The 20463-nt window shown below is 37.2% G+C and overlaps 1 protein-coding gene across 1 annotated transcript; it reads right to left on the bottom strand.

Moving 5' to 3' along the window:
• Positions 1 to 2766: 2766 nt before the first annotated feature.
• On the bottom strand, positions 2767 to 8967 carry f2 (coagulation factor II (thrombin)). The gene is made up of 14 exons (XM_051701574.1): positions 8883 to 8967; positions 8565 to 8722; positions 8345 to 8369; positions 7919 to 7990; positions 7593 to 7698; positions 7269 to 7399; positions 5260 to 5571; positions 4849 to 4956; positions 4600 to 4726; positions 4313 to 4480; positions 3897 to 4070; positions 3364 to 3542; positions 3199 to 3269; positions 2767 to 3061 (listed from the first exon to the last, which is right to left on the bottom strand). Exons 1-14 carry the CDS (start codon positions 8956 to 8958, stop codon positions 2906 to 2908), a joined length of 1863 nt encoding a protein of 620 aa, XP_051557534.1. The 5' UTR covers positions 8959 to 8967; the 3' UTR covers positions 2767 to 2905.
• Positions 8968 to 20463: the final 11496 nt, after the last annotated feature.

Below are 20463 nucleotides of genomic sequence, written 5' to 3'. Positions count from 1 at the left end.
ACTTGGGCTATGAGCTTCTCCACCCTTCCTCCAGACTCTAGGACCTTGGTTTCCAAATGAAATACAAAACTTGCTCTCATCTGAAAAGAGGACTTTGGACCACTGGGCAACAGTCCAGTTCTGCTCCTTAGCCCAGGTAAGACACCTCTGATGTTGTCTGTGGTTCAGGAGTGGCTTAACAAGAGGAATACGACAACTGTAGCCAAATTCCTTGACATGTCTGTGTGTGGTGGCTCTTGATGCCTTGACCCCAGCCTCAGTCCATTCCTTGTGAAGTTCACCCAAATTCTTGAATCGATTTTGCTTGACAATCCTCATAAGGCTGCGGTTCTCTCAGTTGGTTGTGCATCTTTTTCTTCCACACTTTTTCCTTCCACTCAACTGTCTGTTAACATGCTTGGATACAGCACTCTGTGAACAGCCAGCTTCTTTGGCAATGAATGTTTGTGGCTTACCCTCCTTGTGAAGGGTGTCAGTGATTGTCTTCTGGACAACTGTCAGATCAGCAGTCTTCCCCATGATTATGTAGCCTAGTGAACCAAACTGAGAGACCATTTTGAAGGCTCAGGAAACCTTTGCAGGTGTTTTGAGTTGATTAGCTGATTGGCATGTCACCATATTCTAATTTGTTGAGATAGTGAATTGGTGGGTTTTTGTTAAATGTGAGCCAAAATCATCACAATTAAAAGAACCAAAGACTTAAACTACTTCAGTCTGTGTGCACTGAATTTATTTAATACACGAGTTTCACAATTTGAGTTGAATTACTGAAATAAATGAACTTTTCCACAACATTCTAATTTATTGAGATGCACCCGTAGTTCACCCAAAACTGAAAATTCTCTCATCATTTACTCACCCCCATGCCATCCCAGATGTCTATGACTTTCTTTCTTCTGCAGAACATAAATGAAGATTTTATAAGAAAAACTCAGCTTTGTAGGTTCACACATTGTAAGTAAATGGGTGCCAAAATTCTGAAGGTCCAAAAATCACATAAAGTCATCCTAAAAGTAATTCATATGACTCTAGTGGTTTAATCAATGTCTTCTGAAGCATTCCAATCGGTTTTGTTTGAGAACTGACCAAAATATTACTCATTACACTTCATAGTGCTTGATGCACGCGCAGAGCGGTAGATGGTGCTATAGGAAGAGTAATCAATCTTGAAATCAGGAGACTGCTGTCAAGATTTATAGTGAAAAAGGAGTCTGTTCTCACCTCAAACTGATTGGATCGCTTCATATGACATTGATTAAACCACTGGAGCATTGTGGATCAATTTTATGATACCTTTATGTGATTTTTGGAGATTCAAAGTTCTGGTCACCATTCACTTGCATTGCAGGGAGCTACAGAGATGAAATATACTTCTAAAAATCTTTGTTTGTGTTTGCAGAAGAAAGAAAGTCATTCACATTTGGGATGGCATGAGGGTGAGTAAATGATGAGAGAATTTTCATTTTTGGGTGAACTATCTCTTTTAAACCAGAGACTGCATAGATTTAGTGCTCACCATCATTTCATTATCAGTTTTTTCATTCCAGGGGGATTTTCACCAAACCTGTCAAGAAAATGTCCTGGTGTTTTTTTTTTAGGGCCATTAAAATTGTTATATTGACTTGACAAAGACAACAAACTTTCCCTAAACCAAGACCATAATATCTGACTGTAACTTGCCCAAGTGCTTTCAAGTTATATCCACCAAACTCAGCACAGACCTTCAGACTGTTTGACACAAATGGCTTTTCTAACTGATCGAACTTATTGGTTTTCCCTCAGTGGACGTTAAAATTGGACGAAATTCCCATAGACTTACATCGATGGAATGTTTAAATGGGCCATGAGTTCAAATTCAAACCGTCTAAAAAAAAGAAAAAGAAAAAAACAGCCTTAAATCTACTTTCTGTCTATAACCTTTAAACTACTTTCATAAAAGGCTTTATCTTGACAAACTTTACATATATAGCTCATATAGTGACATTTTAATGACAGTTCTGCACATTTTCCCCCCAAATCTTATTACCATAATGCACAAAAAGATGGTCATTATAATATACTCATAACCACAATGTGAAAAAAGTATAAATTATTTAAACTGTAAAGGATTTATACATCATAGTAGTACTTCGTTGATACTGCCTTTCATTTTCGCTGATTTTAATTTTAAAAATCATTGTACAACAGCATTTTTTTTACTGTAATATAGTAAAGCAATGTGTTACAGTATTGAGAATCGTTGAAACAATGGGAACTGTAAAAGCAAACTGTCCGGACGCATTATGATAGTCAGAATTGGAGTGTAAAATGTGCTTAAGTGTCCTGATAATGTCACAATGCAAAATAAATAAATAATCTTAACAGTCCTAAATGTGGGCCTTTATTTTCTTTATGCAAAATATAATTTCATACCTTTTTGTATTGATTTGGGGTTGAAAATGATCAGGACATTTTCTTGACAGATTTTGTTGTTTTCTTTGTCTTGTCTTCTAGTTATTCTGTCTGAAAAACAATGGTTTCTATCAGCTGTAAAAAAAAAAAAAAAAAAAAAAACCTGTATCTTTGGTCTGTGTTGTCATCATACCCTTCAAACCTTTTGAGCTCTATGTGATCTATCATTTACACTTCAGTATTATTTCTTTACTTCTATATGACAAAAGAACTTGATATTTAATTTCACTGATCCCAAAGACAGAAGCACATCTGTTTCTTTATAAAAGAAGAGGCCTTTCAATTCTCAGCCTCAATTATTCAGTACACAGAAAGAAACTCCATGCTCTCACACTGGTATCAACATACAAAGTATCTGAAAGTACCCTCAAAGTACATTATGTTTATTCATCCATTTTTATTTGCAAGTATTTTGCTCTCATTTGGCAAAGGTCTTTTGTCAAAGGTTGGCTGATCACTCTTCATCTGCAGAGCCTGTTTTATCAATAACTTTTCTCATCCAGCGATGCATACGGTAGAGGTGTGTGTAGAATCCATATTTGCCATCACGGTCACACCCCTCACCCCATGACACAATGCCAGTCTGATACCAGCGTTTGTCTGTAGGGTTCTGTGGGCATAGGTAGACATCAAAATGACAGGATGTTTCAGTATGGGTGCAAATACAACAACAAATGCTCATATAGGTTATATGCTTAGAATATGTGAGTAAATTTGTTTGAGGAGAAGTTTTTGTGTTTTACATACCTTCATCACAAAAGGCCCTCCACTGTCTCCCTCACAAGTGTCACCTCTTTTTGTTTCCTCTGGCTTGTAACCTATGAAACAGAAAATGGCCAAAGCTTCACCCAAGTTCTAAACACCTGAATTGACTTGGGCCTAAAGATCATAAAGAACATGATGTGATTTTACCAGCACAGAACATATTGTCGGTGATGGTGACAGAGGTGGAATCCCGGCAGGTCTTCTGATCCACAATAGGCAAGTGAATCTGTTGCAGCACTTCTGGAAGGTTTGCTGGGCTTGAGGTCCATGATTCCCTGAGGTTCCCCCAGCCAGACACACGGCCCTTGTAGCCTGCAAACATCAAACTTCAGAAAGAAAAACAAAAACAGAATCTGTCAATCACACACTAAATTTCTAGAAAACTGTTCTGGAATGTACACAGTACATTATGTTTGTGAATATCACAAAAGTTTTCACAATTGAGTCTTTATGCATGAAAATATATACTGTAGATGCCTTGATATTTCAGGAAGGGGGCCCCTACAAGGGGATAATAATTTGTACCACTGGCCTACATGTCTAAAACATACTGTATATGTTGTAAATAAATAATGGTACACAAATACATCAAATAAACCCTTCAAGAGCTTGGTATCTTTATGGTGTGAATAAACAAGTTTTACATTTATGAGACATTAATTTATGAGGCATTTCCTTACTTCTTTGCAATATTCTTGGTGGGGATACAGATAGGGTGGATCTCTTTAGTAAAGGTTACAGGCTTCTTCAAGTGCAGAAGAGCAATGTCTCGGTTCAGGTTTTCCTTCCAGTTATATTTAGGGTGGATAATTATCTCATCAATGGCCACAATCTTCTCAGTGCCCCTCTCATACCTGAATCAGAAAACAGGAAAGGTTTTTACAACAGCCTAACCTTCGGTAAACTGAAATGTTTAGAGAGTTTCCAAATTGGACATATTCTTCACAGCTTCACCGCTCCTCTCATTTGCATTTAGATCTGCCTTAGAATAGTATGTGCTCTTTGGCTTAGCATTACTGATATTTAAGGAAACACATGTGGGCATGCAGTGTGCACTGAGCATTTTATGGATCTTTAAGGACTTTTGAAGTCTCACTTGGTACGAGAGTGTTTTCCAAGACGAACGAGAATATCACTGGCTGTGAAGTTCTTGTTCCAAGGCGGATAGAGAATGCAATGTGCTGCAGTCAAAATCCATTCATCACTGATCAGGCTGGCTCCACACAGCAGCTCTTGAGGACTACGCTTATACAGCATCACCTGCCTGCAAATTACATCAAACAAAACATACAACCCACAGCATTATCTGTCAGCAGCCTGAACGTTCAAAAACAACCACTGATAATAAAGAAATCTACTTGAAATTCTGCTGGTTATATTTACCATGGAGCACTGCCTACTTCAGCATCCTCTCCTCCCACTATTCTGCCTCCAGTGTATGACATCAGTAGCTCCATCTCGTTCTTGTCTTCTTTGCTGATCTTCTCAAACAAGGGTCGCTCTCCACACTCTGGCAAAGGACAAAGTCATCCACTTTGCTATCAGTTGATTATACAAAGGATCAAACCTCTTTCAGTGATAACATTCATAAAGCAGCAGAAAGTGTGGGTGTTGGATCAACCAGTCTCTTACCTAGCTCTCCATTGCCAAAGTTGCGGGGGTTAAAGAAAGCTTTCTTTTTGCCAAGAGTTGTTCTCTCTCTACCATCCTCATCCTCCATAAACTTGACTAGAGGGGCATCTGAGAGTGAAGGACAAAGACAGATTGATGTTCATTGTGGCCTCAGTGGTGTGTGTTTGTGGTTTGTGTCTAATGCACTTGTAAAATGAATGTTAATATTTGAAAATGTTTTTTGCTGCTTAAACATAATTGTTTTAAGGTTAACTACTGCAAATTATATTAAATCAAAGCAAGATTTGTACTGCTCTTGGTATCACTTTCAAGGTAGTGACCAACTAACTGACTAACACTAGCACACAGTGGTCATAACATTTTTGTGTAAGGAAGAAAATATGTTTTTGTGTGTAAGTACTGTTCACTCACCACACAACTCTAAGTCACAGTAATCAATGGTAATGTTTCCACCTGCTTCCTTTACATAGCACCAAGGTCCCTCCATATCTCCATCTGGGTTTCTACAGTGGTTCTTTACCAGTTGAACTTGGGCCAGAAACTCTTTCCCCTTAGTCAAGGCTTGCACTTCTGCTGCGTTCCACTGCAGGCAGGTATGTCCTCCAAAAGATAGTGACAGAGTCCCTGTATAGGTCTCCCCGTTTCCAAACAGACAGTTACTCTTAAGATAACGCTCTTCAGGTTTCAATGTAGGAGATCGCGGAGGGGGGACAAGAGTCTCACCTGAGGAGAAGATACTGAGATGATCAGGACTGGTGGTCTGTCATAAATATTAGATGCAATAATTAGATGAAAGGTATATGAGTATGAAGTATGAATCTTTATTACTTCTTTATTACTAACACCCTCTATTACTAACACCCTCTAACTCATTCGCAAATGACTTGTGAACGAAGATCTGCTGAACGTCTGAATGAGATGGAGGAATGTAATTTGTTCAGTTCGGTAAGTGAGTCAGTCACGTTCAACAAGGAGAGAAAGGGGTGATGCACTAAGACAAGTTTATATGTATACACAAAACATGATCCCCAATTTATGTAAAAATGACTGAATAAGTACATTTAAATGACATTAATTATGGATGGACATGTTTATGCTTTAATGCACAGTGTAAGAGATTTAGGCTTTTCTTAAACTTTTTCTTTGTCTAGGTAATAACTAAGCCCGGATTTAGACAAAATATAGGAAAAATAAGACCTGCCATTTGTGGTGAAAACGACTGTGGTGTTTAAACTATTTTTAAAGTGTCTTCGTACTTTTGTAGACATGCAAATTCCATTTGTCTTCCTTTGTCATGCTTTAAAAGACTGACTTTAGCATGAGCCAATAGCATTCGAGAGCGGGCTGTGAAGGAGCATATCACTGGTTCGACCCAGTGAACGAAAACACACCTTCACTGAAATAGTCAGTCATGTCGTTCATGTCGTGAACAAACTGAATGTACTGGTAAACTCGTTCGCGACCGACATAAATGAATCAGTCATCATGAACAATGATCTGCTGACCGAGAGGAGGAGCTGCATGTCGTTCGTTCATATTGTCAATCTTGTTCAACAAGAATAGGGACCGGCTGAATTATGGATAAAAATGAGTGATGACCACACATTACAATGACATACGAAAATTATAATAATTTTTTAGTCTAGTATTGTTGTCTTTTTTTTTTGTACAGCTTAATTAAAAATCTGTGCTCAGCAGTTCACAGTATGATAGGTATGCTTTGTCGTATTTGTGGGAAAATGCTTATGATGCTTAAACACTGCAGTGCTGAAGTCTCTTAGTAGAATTGTTGAAACGCAAATTTTTAATAAGGGATAATTAGACATGTTCTGGTCGAGAATGACTGTGATTTTAATCCAATGCAACTACTTAAAAGACAGTCATTTGTCGCTATCTACTGGTGCAAAGGCGTAACTAAGATATGGTCAGTGAACGAAACAATGAACAAATATGAACAAATCTTTTTGGTGAATGGAATCGAGTCACTGAATTGAATCAAAATCTCCACCAATACTCTCTTCTCTCCTAAGAATTCGTCTACTTTTGTTTTTGCCGATTCACATTCTTTGTGCATGTTGCCACCTACTGGGCAGGGCGGAGAATTTATAGTAAAAAATGACTTAAATATTGATCTCTTTCTCACCCACACCTATCATTTAGCTTATGAATACATGGATTTAACCACTGGAGTCATATGGATTACTTTTATGCTGCCTTTATGTGCTTTTTGGAGCTTAAAATTTCTGGCCACCACTCACTTGCATTGAATGGACCAACGGAGCTGAGATATTTTTCTATAAAGCTTTATCTGTGTTCAGCAGAAGACAGAAGGTCATAGACATCTGGGATGGCTTGAGGGTGAGTAAATGATGAGAGTATTTTCATTTTTGGTGAACTATTCCTTTATTGTTTTTCTTTACCGCATTTCAGCACTCTGCAGAATTCCCTCCTGACCGTAGGGTCTCTTGTAAAACACCAAGGGCCACCGCTGCTCTTATCTGGGTTTCTGCAATGGTTCTCTGGTAGCTGCAGCTTTGTGACATTAAATTCACTAGAGGAAGGAAAGGAGTTGGTCATAAGACCAACATGCAACAGTAAATAAATGGAAGTAAAGCTACCATTACTTTACAAATTGTGTTCAACAATTAATTAACATCTTAAAATTTCTTGTCATTAGCCAATACTGAGAGATGACACTGTTGTATACTGTTCATTCATGGTCTCTTGTGTGCACAAGGACATACTGGATCTTGTGGGGGAAATTGCTTCTCCAGTACTGGCATGTCCTTCCAGATTTGGTAACAGACACATTTCCTCTGTAGTTTTCACCAATACGGAAGTAGCAGTCACCTGTCAATCACATATCCAACAACTAATGGGGTTATTTTACAGAACAAAAAATGGTGCATTACCAGTCACTCTATTTTACCAAGAATGTCTTTGTGTTACAAGAAGTACCCGTCTACTTTTAACTGACATATTATGTATCTTAGCAAATGTATAGGACCTTGCTTGAGGCGCAGTCAAACTTAAAAAAAGAACACTGTCATTGTATTGATATCACTCTTACCATCTGTTTTTACGCATCCTCTCAAATGTTGGATTTTTTCTCCTGTTCTGGGTACTGTTGTGCCTTCACAGTCTGTTGAAACGTGGAAAAATGTAATGGATTTTTATAATGAATTATAAGGGATAGTTTACCCAATTATAAAGTTTTGAATGATGACTGTGTCATTCTGTTTAACATCTCCTTTTGTATTCCACAGAAGAAAAAAAAAGAAAGTAATATTTGGAACAACAAGACGGTGAGTAACTGAGGACAGAATTTTAATATGTTTTTGAACATGACCATACATATACTAATCCACTCACAAAAGACTTCAATTAAAAATGTATCAGGTAAAGCCAGTGGAAATGCACATTGACCCTAGGTCAACAGGAATTGTTTACACAAAATATTGTCACTGTTTACTTGTAAAGTGAAGTAAATTCTTACCTAAATATCTCTTCCAAAATATTTCCTGTGTGGAAATGGAAGAAAGCAATCATTTTTAATAGATAAACCTTTTTTTCTTTATAGATACACAAAATTTCAAATGTCTGTAATTCCATAAAGATATACTATCCAAAACCACAATCCACTCATAAAGATTTGAAACATTTCTATATATGTTCTGCTGGACAACTGTGTCCACAACCCAGATTGTACTGCTCACCGTTTTATCATCTCTCTCAAACACCTCTCGAGCTTCTTCATGGACACAAATCTCTTCCACACACTCTCTCTCCAGATTCCCTGGTTTTAACTCCTCAAAAGGGGTGTTAGCCCTCTTTGCCCGAATGATCTGAGAGGCTTCCTTATCGCCAATGAACACTAAAGCATAAAAAGCCAGTGCTTACCATATTCAACATGAATTCATAAACTATATGTATTGTTATTAAATAAATGTGTCCATGGCCAAAAGGATGAGAAATCTAAAGTTTCAAAATCTCCATAAATTTCTATATTAGATCAGTTTAATAAAATGTCTTACCGTCATAACACAATGTCAGATGGATCACTTGCCCAAGAAGTAGAAAGAGGAGGAGAGGTGCTGGTTTTGCTCCCATTTCTGAGGATGACTGAGTCTGTGATTTTAAAAAGAATTGGTGCATCTCATTGATTAAATCACCCACTCAGACAGAAAGCCCACAGCTGCAGTCGCCAGGTTAATATTGAACAACCAGAGTTCAAAGAGATCGATGTGTCTGAACACTTCTTGATTTCATTCAACAATGACTCTGTATTCTGTATCAGATCACTTCTATATCACCGTGGAACATTTCTTACTGTCTGAAGATTATGAATCACAGATATATCTAATGAAAACAAGGTGATAACACTGCAGCTTCATATCTCGAAAACCAGACATTTGCTGAAATCTATAAACCGTTGCCAAAATATAAATGTATTTTAAAATATTCAAGCATTGCTTGTTTACCAATAAACAAGAGTCCTGTCTATGAAACAAATGGTTCTCATCATAAAATGAAGGTCTTATCTATAGTATGTAGCTGAGTTAGGGCTCTGGTTATCTTTTGTTTAACCTTGATCTAACTGCCTTCTGTTATGAATTTATGTACTTCAAAAGAACACACATAGTAATTCACACTAACAGTTTTTGAATGACGTGATCATTTCCTCAACAAAATAGATATGGAATTTTATAGATCATGGAATTTCTTCTTAAATGAGCTCATTTCCCGACATAGCTTTGTTTTGCAGATGCACTTGTACAATGTCTGTATAAACAGTGATGAAACAAGGTTCGTTGCTCACAGTCAATATTTAATGATATCTGTGGCAAACCATTCAAAAAATAATAGAACAGTAAGCCTTTAATTCAACAGTGCTGATAAATTTAATTTACAAAAGTGTAAAAATCACTGTTTGAGTCTTGTGTTGATTCTTTTTCCTCTGGTGGGAGAAATAATGGGGATAGACAAGCTTTTGTTTTATTTGAAATTGAAACAATTGTGTTACACCTCTGTCTCTATTTCTACAGTCTCAATAACTTCCTCACTGATTTCAGTTTGTTCAACCCCATTCGCCAGTACTTTTTCCAAAACAATTGTGTCATGGTGGAATGCTCCAGAGTCCAAAATCACATCTTTTGGGTGGGACACCACTGTGAAGTCCTCAGAAGTTTGAACATATGCCAAAGCCTGTCCCTCCTCCAATCTGCTGCAGTCACTCTTCCCTGGCTCACCCCCTGCTTTACGGCCTGACCTTTTGGGTCGACTTCGTGTTGGCAATCCATGATCAGAGTCTGAGTGTTGCTTGTGTGACTGCAGGCGCCACTGTAGACTCTGCATCATGTGTATTTGGCTCTGCACACCTGGCACTTGTGTGGCTTCTCCTCCTGGTGAGATTTTAAGTGGCGCTGTGGCTTGGTTGCCATTGTATACCCTTTCCCACAATGTTCACGTTTAAAGGGCCTGTCTCCTGTGTGCAGACGTTCATGGGCCCGTAGTGTGTAAGGGTCCCGAATAGCCTTACCACACACAAGACACAGATACTTGAGAAAAGCGTTGGTTGCAGTGATTGCACTTGTAGGGTTTCTCTCCGGTATGAATGTGCATGTGTCCCAGCAGATTGCCACATTGACAGAAGCTCTTGTTGCAGTGCTTTTGCAATCCCTTGAGAGAATTAGAACACATATTTAAATTTTACTTGGGGCTCACAGAGAGTACTTATCACAGTTACACAAAATAGCAACAAGTCAGTTAGAGCTTAACAACTGTTGTCGTGGTTCCACTTTAACCATAAAAGTTTCCAAAAATTACCTGCAGTGTCAGCTGAGAGGTACATGTAAACGCTACTATTTCCTAGCACATGTGCTGCTGCAGTACTAACTGAGACCTGTCAGCTGTGTAGTACAGAATGATCTGAAAACTGTTCAGTAAACACATTTCTATTTAGCTTACCTCCTCTGACTTTTCTGTGCATCTATAGGGTGTTTCTCATTTGCATTAGCAAAGCAGGACATAACGCTAACTAACGGTGTTAACTAAGTTAATTGCTTATTTATTTAAACGTTCAAAACATAAGCAGGAGAAAAACACTCAACCAACTCAGGGCTATATTTTCTCGGTGTATTGGCCACTCAACGGTCTTGAATATCCATCCAAAACTCTGGGAAAATTATTGTTCTCCAGCCAAAGATGCATCAACCTGAAGTCAGGTAGTTGTTACTACGTAACTGTTCCCCTTAGAAACATCTTTTCATTTAACAGCTCCCTGTCCAAATAATGGAGAGAAAAAAATAAATAAATACTGAATAAAAGCAAAACAGAAAGTCTGTCCACATGAGACAGTGGGGTAAACAAAATGCAATCCATCAACTCAATATTAATGGTCTTGTTACTGATGATTATCAAGCTTTTGTTATAACTTTTATGCTAACCTTTATAAGTCTAGCTATAGTGCTAGTGCCACTGGTACTTTCTTGTACTCGCTAAAAAATATAACCTCAATTAGTGTCTTAGAAAAAGATTGCTGTGACAAATTATAAACTTAGAAGTAGCCGATGCTATAAAGTACCATAAATGTAATAAGTCACCTGGTAAAGATGGCATTGCTGCAGAATTTTACAAACAATTTTCAGACATTCTTGCCCCCTTTTTGTTAAAGATTTTTGTTGAGAGTATTAAAAATAATGAACGTTCTCCTAGTATGTATCAAAGATATCTCTCATCCCTAAACAGAATAAAGATTTGCTCTTTATTGACAATTGGTGCCCAATAAGTTTGTTAAACAATGATTATAAAATTTTGGCCCTCACATTTTCCAAGAGAATTAAAAATGTCCTTGATTTGATAATTAATGAGACACAATCTGGATTTATTAATAATAGACATATATCTTACGTTTAGATATATGTCTAAATAAAACATACGTTTTGTTTTAGACATCTTAGATTATTCTAATTTGATCAATGATGATAGTTTTCCGAAAGTCTATACAGCTCTTATTCCATGAAATCTGTGTTTTTTTTCCATTTCAAATAGGTGATTTTTTAAAAAGTTTTTAAGTGTTAAAAAATTGCACTGTGCCATCTCAAGCTAAATTTAAAATGTTTAATATACCGTATGTTGTGATATAGCTACGCCTTTAAAAAGTTACAGGGTTGACAGTTTTACAGTTAGCCATTACTAGATTTATTCTCAAGTTCATGACACAAGGTATTTATTAGAAAGATAATTTAATGCTTCTATTTCTACTAATATCTACTTTTTTATTATCAGTTGTTTTCTGTACAAAATAATGGTAACTAACAGGGATGACAATTTAAGATCGTCACCTACTGGCAAACCTACGAAATATCACATAAAGGGATTAAAAGAGACACTTGTACTTTTTATTGCTGTAAACAAGAACAATGAATACAAACAGAAATGTTCTTTCAAATGTAAAAAAAAAAAAAAAAAAAAAAAAAAAAAAAAAAGAAGAAGAAGAAGAAAGAAAAAGAAGACAATATACAGGTGCCAGAGTACAATAAAATAAAATACAATAATACACAGAAGAAAAGGGTGCCATTTATGTAACAGTGTCATACAGTACTTACAATATTACAGCATTTTTGCCTTTTGATTCATTTGTAATAAACATTACACAATTGTTTAAAATCATTTATAAAGTGCAATAAATAAATAAATAAATAAAAAATGGTTTGGAGCCAGACCATTTCATTTTTTGAATGTGAAACTTCCCCATTAATATTAACAATTGTATAAGATAAGCTTTATCTTTATCTTTATCTTTATCTTTATCTATTACATGGTCAAAGTATATCATTATGTCAATTCCACCAAACTGTAAAACAACTTCATTTATTCTTAATTTAGCTTTCCATATCAATCCAATATTTTTTTGCATGTATGCAATGAAAAAATAAGTGGAAAAACGGTTTCCTTTTCATTGTTACAGAAGTCGCAAGAGTAATCAATATTACATTTAAAACACTCCAGCACATGTTTTACTGGATATATTCTATGCATTATTTTGAATGAAACTTCTTTTATTTTGTTATTGACATATACAGACATATACTGTTCTCCAGGCTTAGAGGACACACACACACACAAAAGGTATGTGATGCTATTTAACAAAATTCCTGACTTGTACTAGTAGTGTTCACATCATGAGAGGATGATTATATCTTTATGACAGAGTTTATTTATTTATTTATAAAATTGTACATTGTGTTTATAAGGGTTAAGATGTTAACAGAGTTGACACATTATAACTTGTGGACACAACTTTAAGTCTTTAAAAATATTATGTTCACTAAAGCATAAGAATATATACTGAGAGAATTAATACTAGTTTTTATTTACATGTCTTTTTAATTTTTAGTTGTTTTTTTAAATTTTTTTATCTCAAATTGAAAATGAGCATATTTATTAATACCCAAGGAGAAGTTGGAAACACAGGCCAAAAAGCATCCTCGTGAAGAAAGACGATGAAACAAATACACTTAAAAATAAAATAAAGTTACTGGGTTTTTGCTATATTTTTCAAGAAAATCGCCTAAAACAACACGTCAAAACAATTAATGAGGTACACAAAAGGCACCACTTTTATGAAATGACCACAAGATGGGGCTAGAGAGATATCTCCTTTTAAAACCCGGAAGAAAGCTTTAATCTGGCAACATTTTATTTTATGTTTCCATGCCATCGGTTGTAACAGCGTTTACGTGGCTTTTATTTATTTTTTTATTTTATTGCTATTAGCATACAGAATCAGTACAAATGCTAAATCCTAGAAACTCCCAGACCTACTTGTCAAACTGACAATCAACACTTGATCCCCAAATTCCACATGTTCCAATTGTCATTCCTTTATGCCTTTGCACAATATACCAGTACTCTGGCAAGGAATCTTTGAAAGGAATTTTTACCCAGAGAAACTACAGTGTATTTAAAGGAATATTCCAGGTTCAATACGAGTTAAACTCAATCATGACAGCATTTGTAGAATAATGCTAATTACTAGAAGAAAAAAAAATTCTTAAAAAAAAAAAAAATGAATAAAAAAGTAAAAATCTGGGTTACAGTACGGCACTTACAATGGAAGTGAATTGGGCCAATTTTTGGAAGGTTTAAGAAATATTATGAGAAGCTTATAATTTTATAAAGGCACTTACATTAATTCATTTGTTAAAACAGTGGGAACACAGTTGTAAAACTGGATATAACTTTACACAGAAAAGGTTAGTAAGTGATTTTATCACAGGAAAATCATGTTAAAACATATTGTTTATGTCTTGTGGCTATACTTTTGAAACAGTGAGTATTATAAATTTAATGTATACGGATTGGCCCCATTCACTTCTACTGTAAGTGCCTCACTATAACGTCAATTTTTGCTTTTTTTTAAAGAAAAGGAGGGACAAGTCGAAATAATTTTTTGTGGTAATCAACATTATGCCACAAATGCTGCTGATTGAGCTTAACTTGTATTGAACCCGGAATATTTCTTTAAGTGTGTGTATTCCCTGTTATATAGGACAGTGCTGTACTAGTTGAGTAACAGGAATCTCACAGGAACCTCATCACTTTCCAAAGAGGAGGAGAGAAATTGCAATGAAAAAAGAAGAGGAGCTCAGGTAAGGCTTAGGAATGCATTTTGTTTTTCTGTGCCCAGGGGATGTTACATAAGAGTAAGACTGATTATGAAATGCTTTTGACAGGAAAAAATGGCCTGTGTTAGATCTCTTGATAAAAGTGCAGTCCTAGCCAGCTCCCCAGCTTCAATGTAAATTTTTTTCAATGTGAAAATACTTTCTCCCAGCTTAATATGCAGAGACAATTATTAGTAAGCCATTCACAGGTTAATGTCCCTGAAAACTGTAAATACTGAGTCTCTGTGGTGCATTCAACCAGCCCAACGCAACATTGACTCAACCAGTAGTGTGTCTATATGCTTGTCCAAATAATGGCAGACTGGGGAGAGTTTGGAAAAACTTGTTTGAAAATGTCATTATTTCTGCAGTTCTGTTCGGTTGTGGCACAAAAATTACATACTTCAGCTTTTAATTTTTTTTACATTTTTTTTTTAAATAGTAGAGACTTGGGGGGCCTGGGTAGCTCAGCGAGAAAAGACGCTGACTACCACACCTGTAGTCGCGAGTTCGAATCCAGGACATGCTGAGTGACTCCAGCCAGGTCTCCTAAGCAACCAAACTGGCCCAGTTGCTAGGGAGGGTAGAGTCACATGGGGTAACCTCCTCGTGGTCACCATAATGTGGTTCTCGCTCTTGGTGGGGCATGTGGTGAGTTGTGCGGGGTGCCACGGAGAATAGCATGTCTACACGTGCCATGTCTCCGCGGTAACACGCTCAACAAGCCACGTGATAAGATGCACGGATTGACAGTCTCAGAAGCGGAGGCAACTGAGACTTGTCCTCCGCCACCTGGACTGAGGCGAGTCACTATGCCACCACGAGGACTAAGAGCGCATTGGGAACTGGGCATTCCAAATTGGGGAGAAAAAGGGGAAAAAAATTAATTAATTAATTTAAAAAAAATAAAAAATAGTAGAGACTTCTGTGATTACAAAACATTTTAGGGAACAGCTCATTATCTCAGAGGATGTATCCACAGGGAATATCTCAAGCATTTAATGCTTTTTCTCTCATCACTTTCTATGTGTTTGTCTCTGCATTGAAAATCAGCTTGTTCATCATCTTGTTTTCCTAAAGATCAATCTGCTAATCTCTTTTTCCTTTTCTCCTACTTTTTCTCTGTTACTTTTCCCTTATCCTCTTATCTCTCTCACCTTGTCGCAGTCATTGATCTCTCTTCTTGAGCAGTATTGATCAACCAGACTTGTATTTATCAAATTGGTTATGTTACAGTTAAGGACTTCCACATCTTGTATCTGCTAGTAATAAGCCAATTGGTGAGGGTAAGGGGACAGTACATAATAATGATTTCAAACCATGATGTTGTTCAAAGCAGAGTCACACCTCTCTAAATTACTAACCAGCACTTGTGTTGAATGCAGAAAAGATCCCAATCACTCAGCCTTCTCATATCACCGTGGCAACATGGATTTGTCTGACCCCAGAGAGGCTGAGAGGAGAGAAACAGGGCAGATTGCACACACCACCACACACACGACACAGTTGCTACATGATGTTTTGTGAAACGTAGCAACCTTCAGTCAGTTCTCAGGTTTTATGATGACTTAAATTAATAGAGAACACATCCTCTTTCTGTCCATTAGGAGGAAACCTGTGTGAGGGATATGATTGTGGTAATCTGATATCATTTTTCATTGGCTGGTGCTGTAATCATGTTGATCAAGAGTGTGTCCATGCATGATTGTGGGAGAGTTGGTTCAGCTGTCTCATTCTCCTGTATGTGAATTCATTAGAGGGGAGCTCGAGCAGATAAAATCCATCAATTGTCACAAGCACTGCATCTTCATCACTATACAGTTGATGACTGTGAATTAGTTAGTAATGACTAATGAAGATTCACTTGACATTTTGTTGAGTATTTTCTGGAAGTTTGTTCACATTTTGTTATTACAAGTGTTTAATTGATGTTAGACTGAGTGAGATTCTGTGTATTCATGCTTTTGACTTTAGAGTGTTTGTGTGCGAGAGAGAGAGAGATAAGAGAGAATGATAATCTTGTTTTACTGTGCTCAAAGAGCCAATGCCAGTGTCACTCAGCTCAACATCAGACAGAACTAGATTTTTCCCTGCATTTATATTTCACATGTTGGTTCTGTGAAAAGAGTGATAGAGGGGTTCATAAAGTTTTGTGCTACACACAAAAAAGTGGTAACCTGCAACTGATATCTTAAAGAGCTATTTCTACCTGATCTAACCATTAAAATTGGGTTTGTTGGTGTAATCTAATGTATTCAGGTTGATTCAGTGATATTAAATAATAATAATAAAAAAAAAACATTCTCCCAATTTGGAATGCCCAATTCCCACTACTTAGTGGGTCCTTGTGGTGGCACGGTTACTCACCTCAATCTGGGTGGCGGAGGACAAGTCTCAGTTGCCTCCACTTCTGAGACGTCAATCCGCGCATCTTATCACGTGGCTCATTGTGTGTGACACTGCGGAGACTCCTAGCATGTGGAGGCTCATGCTACTCTCCGCGATCCATACACAACTTACCACGCATCCCATTGAGAGCGAGAACCACTAATCGCGACCACGAGGAGGTTACCCCATGCGACTCTACCCTCCCTAGCAACCGGGCCAATTTGGTTGCTTAGGAGACCTGGCTGGAGTCACTCAGCACTCCCTGGATTTGAACTCGTGACTCCAGGGGTGATAGTCAGCATCAATACTTGCTGAGCTACCCAGGCCCCCCTTTAAATAACATTTTTGACTAAAAACTAGTTAATTTATTTCAGATGACACATGAAGCATGTTTTTAGGTTAACATATTTTCAGTGCAGTATGTGTGCAGTGAGAAAGAATCAGAATCAGAATCAGAATGAGCTTTATTGCCATGTATGCTTACACATACAAGGAATTTTTCTTGGTGTCAGAAACTTCCAGGTGAGGGTAAGAGTACCTGGAAGAGGGTAGTGTTTAGTGTTGTCTATGGTGGGTTGAAAAAATAATGAGGTGTAATTCTATGTTTTTACAGCAGAAAACCATAATGAGAACTCTAATGAGATTTTTCGCTCTTTCTCAGCTCATTTAAATGGCAGTGCTGCATAATAAAGGTTGAATATGCACCCTATTTTATTTTCAAGGAATGAATGTTATGAAAAATGTTGGAAAGCACAACCCTGAATAATAAGTCCAGTATTAGTCACTCTTCTTAAAAAAAAAAAAAAAGGCAGAAACACAGCGTTCAGTCTATCCTCATTCATCATCATACCTCTCTCTCTAATTCTGTTCATAACCATGCTTATGAATAAGAACAAACTTATGTGTAGTGTGTGCAACTAAATGTCTCCTTCATCCATTCATTCCCTAAGCTCCTCCAGGAAGAGCCAACAAAACTAAATTTAGCTCTGGCAGGGCAATATCTAGCAGGTGGGAGTTTTTATTTATTTATTTTTATCAGTGGGATTATGTAAGAAGCTCATCAGTGATGCATTGCTGTTACTGCTGGTGCATCGTTAATGAATCCTGTTCGGTTTTCAAGGCTGCCAAGCAGCAGAAAGTCGACTATTCTTGTCCATTTTCTTTATACAGTATTCACTATAGTAAGGCTAGGTACTGAGCCTTGCGATGCCCACTTATACCACCAAAGAATACATTAATATGAACAGTTATGCAACACTTGGTCATATGATTATTTCAAGATGTGTGTGTGAGAGAGAGGAGAACAGAGAGGAAAGGGCAAGGTAAACAGATGTCTTTAATATGGCTTGATCAATGCTACTGTCACCTGTGTTTGCACACCAGATCCATTTTGTTCTTCATTCTTTCTATTTCTCTCTCTGATATATAAATCAGTATGAGCTCATTTGTTGCTGCTTGTGGGAGGTGCCATCTGACTGGATATCTGTCGCTTCCTGACCTTGCTCAGCAGTGTGTCATATATCAAATCTGACCAATTCTATAAATAGAGATCAGTCATATCACTGACATCATATCTCTGATATACCACACATCAGAAACAACACATTTAAAGAACGGAATGTTTATTTCACACCATTACAAGGCTATTGGTTTCACAAAAAGAAGCACATGTGGGTTCAATTATAGTTTCTATCCGTATGAAATTAAGACTGTTGAAAGCTATATAGATGGATCAGATTTTTATGATTATAACATAGGTCATGCTTATGAACAGGTGCAGAAATGTGCACATAAATGTCACACTGAATAGATTATAACATGTTTGAATAATGTTATCTATCTGATGTATTTATCTAGATGACAGGTCAAGCAGCATGGATAATTGACACTGCTTTATTTTATTGCTACTCAAGTAAACTACTTTAAAAACATCTGTAAAGCTTGAATGTGCTATCAAAATGTTTGAAATATTTCTGATCTACTAATAAACTAAATAATCAGCAATTAAAACATTGCACAGAATTTAAAACCCTGTATGTACAGGTGCATCTCAATAAATTAGAATGTCGTGGAAAAGTTCATTTATTTCAGTAATTCAACTAAAATTGTGAAACTCGTGTATTAAATAAATTCAGTGCACACAGACTGAAGTAGTTTAAGACTTTGGTTCTTTTAATTGTGATGATTTTGGCTCACATTTAACAAAAACCCACCAATTCACTATCTCAAAAAATTAGAATACATCATAAGACCAATAAAAAAAAATATTTTTAATGAATTGTTGGCCTTCTGGAAAGTATGTTCATTTACTGTATATGTACTCAATACTTGGTAGGGGCTCCTTTTGCTTTAATTACTGCCTCAATTCGGCGTGGCATGGAGGTGATCAGTTTGTGGCACTGCTGAGGTGGTATGGAAGCCCAGGTTTCTTTGACAGTGGCCTTCAGCTCATCTGCATTTTTTGGTCTCTTGTTTCTCATTTTCCTCTTGACAATACCCCATAGATTCTCTATGGGGTTCAGGTCTGGTGAGTTTGCTGGCCAGTCAAGCACACCAACACCATGGTCATTTAACCAACTTTTGGTGCTTTTGGCAGTGTGGGCAGGTGCCAAATCCTGCTGGAAAATGAAATCAGCATCTTTAAAAAGCTGGTCAGCAGAAGGAAGCATGAAGTGCTCCAAAATTTCTTGGTAAACGGGTGCAGTGACTTTGGTTTTCAAAAAACACAATGGACCAACACCAGCAGATGACATTGCACCCCAAATCATCACAGACTGTGGAAACTTAACACTGGACTTCAAGCAACTTGGGCTATGAGCTTCTCCACCCTTCCTCCAGACTCTAGGACCTTGGTTTCCAAATGAAATACAAAACTTGCTCTCATCTGAGAACACTGGGCAACAGTCCAGTTCTTCTTCTCCTTAGCCCAGGTAAGACACCTCTGACGTTGTCTGTGGTTCAGGAGTGGCTTAACAAGAGGAATACGACAACTGTAGCCGAATTCCTTGACATGTCTGTGTGTGGTGGCTCTTGATGCCTTGACCCCAGCCTCAGTCCATTCCTTGTGAAGTTCACCCAAATTCTTGAATCGATTTTGCTTGACAATCCTCATAAGGCTGCGGTTCTCTCGGTTGGTTGTGCATCTTTTTCTTCCACACTTTTTCCTTCCACTCAACTTTCTGTTAACATGCTTGGATACAGCACTCTGTGAACAGCCAGCTTCTTTGGCAATGAATGTTTGTGGCTTACCCTCCTTGTGAGGGGTGTCAATGATTGTCTTCTGGACAACTGTCAGATCAGCAGTCTTCCCCATGATTGTGTAGCCTAGTGAACCAAACTGAGAGACCATTTTGAAGGCTCAGGAAACCTTTGCAGGTGTTTTGAGTTGATTAGCTGATTGGCATGTCACCATATTCTAATTTGTTGAGATAGTGAATTGGTGGGTTTTTGTTAAATGTGAGCCAAAATCATCACAATTAAAAGAACCAAAGACTTAAACTACTTCAGTCTGTGTGCATTGAATTTATTTAATACACGAGTTTCACAATTTGAGTTGAAT

Source organism: Myxocyprinus asiaticus, chromosome 1 (assembly GCF_019703515.2).
Source record: "Myxocyprinus asiaticus isolate MX2 ecotype Aquarium Trade chromosome 1, UBuf_Myxa_2, whole genome shotgun sequence".
Lineage (NCBI taxonomy): Eukaryota > Metazoa > Chordata > Actinopteri > Cypriniformes > Catostomidae > Myxocyprinus > Myxocyprinus asiaticus.
The sequence above is the reverse complement of the archived record's forward strand: the minus strand, read 5'-3'. Positions and strand labels throughout refer to the sequence as shown.

Bases quoted from the DNA above. Each gene is read 5' to 3' on its own strand.
- f2 (XM_051701574.1), bottom strand. From the start codon at position 8,958: ATGGGAGCAAAACCAGCACCTCTCCTCCTCTTTCTACTTCTTGGGCAA. The intron at 3,543-3,896 runs GTAAGGAAATGC...TTCTTTCTGAAG, and splicing joins ACCAAGAATATTGCAAAGAA to TTTGATGTTTGCAGGCTACA. The intron at 3,270-3,363 runs GTAAAATCACAT...TCTGTTTCATAG, and splicing joins CGACAATATGTTCTGTGCTG to GTTACAAGCCAGAGGAAACA.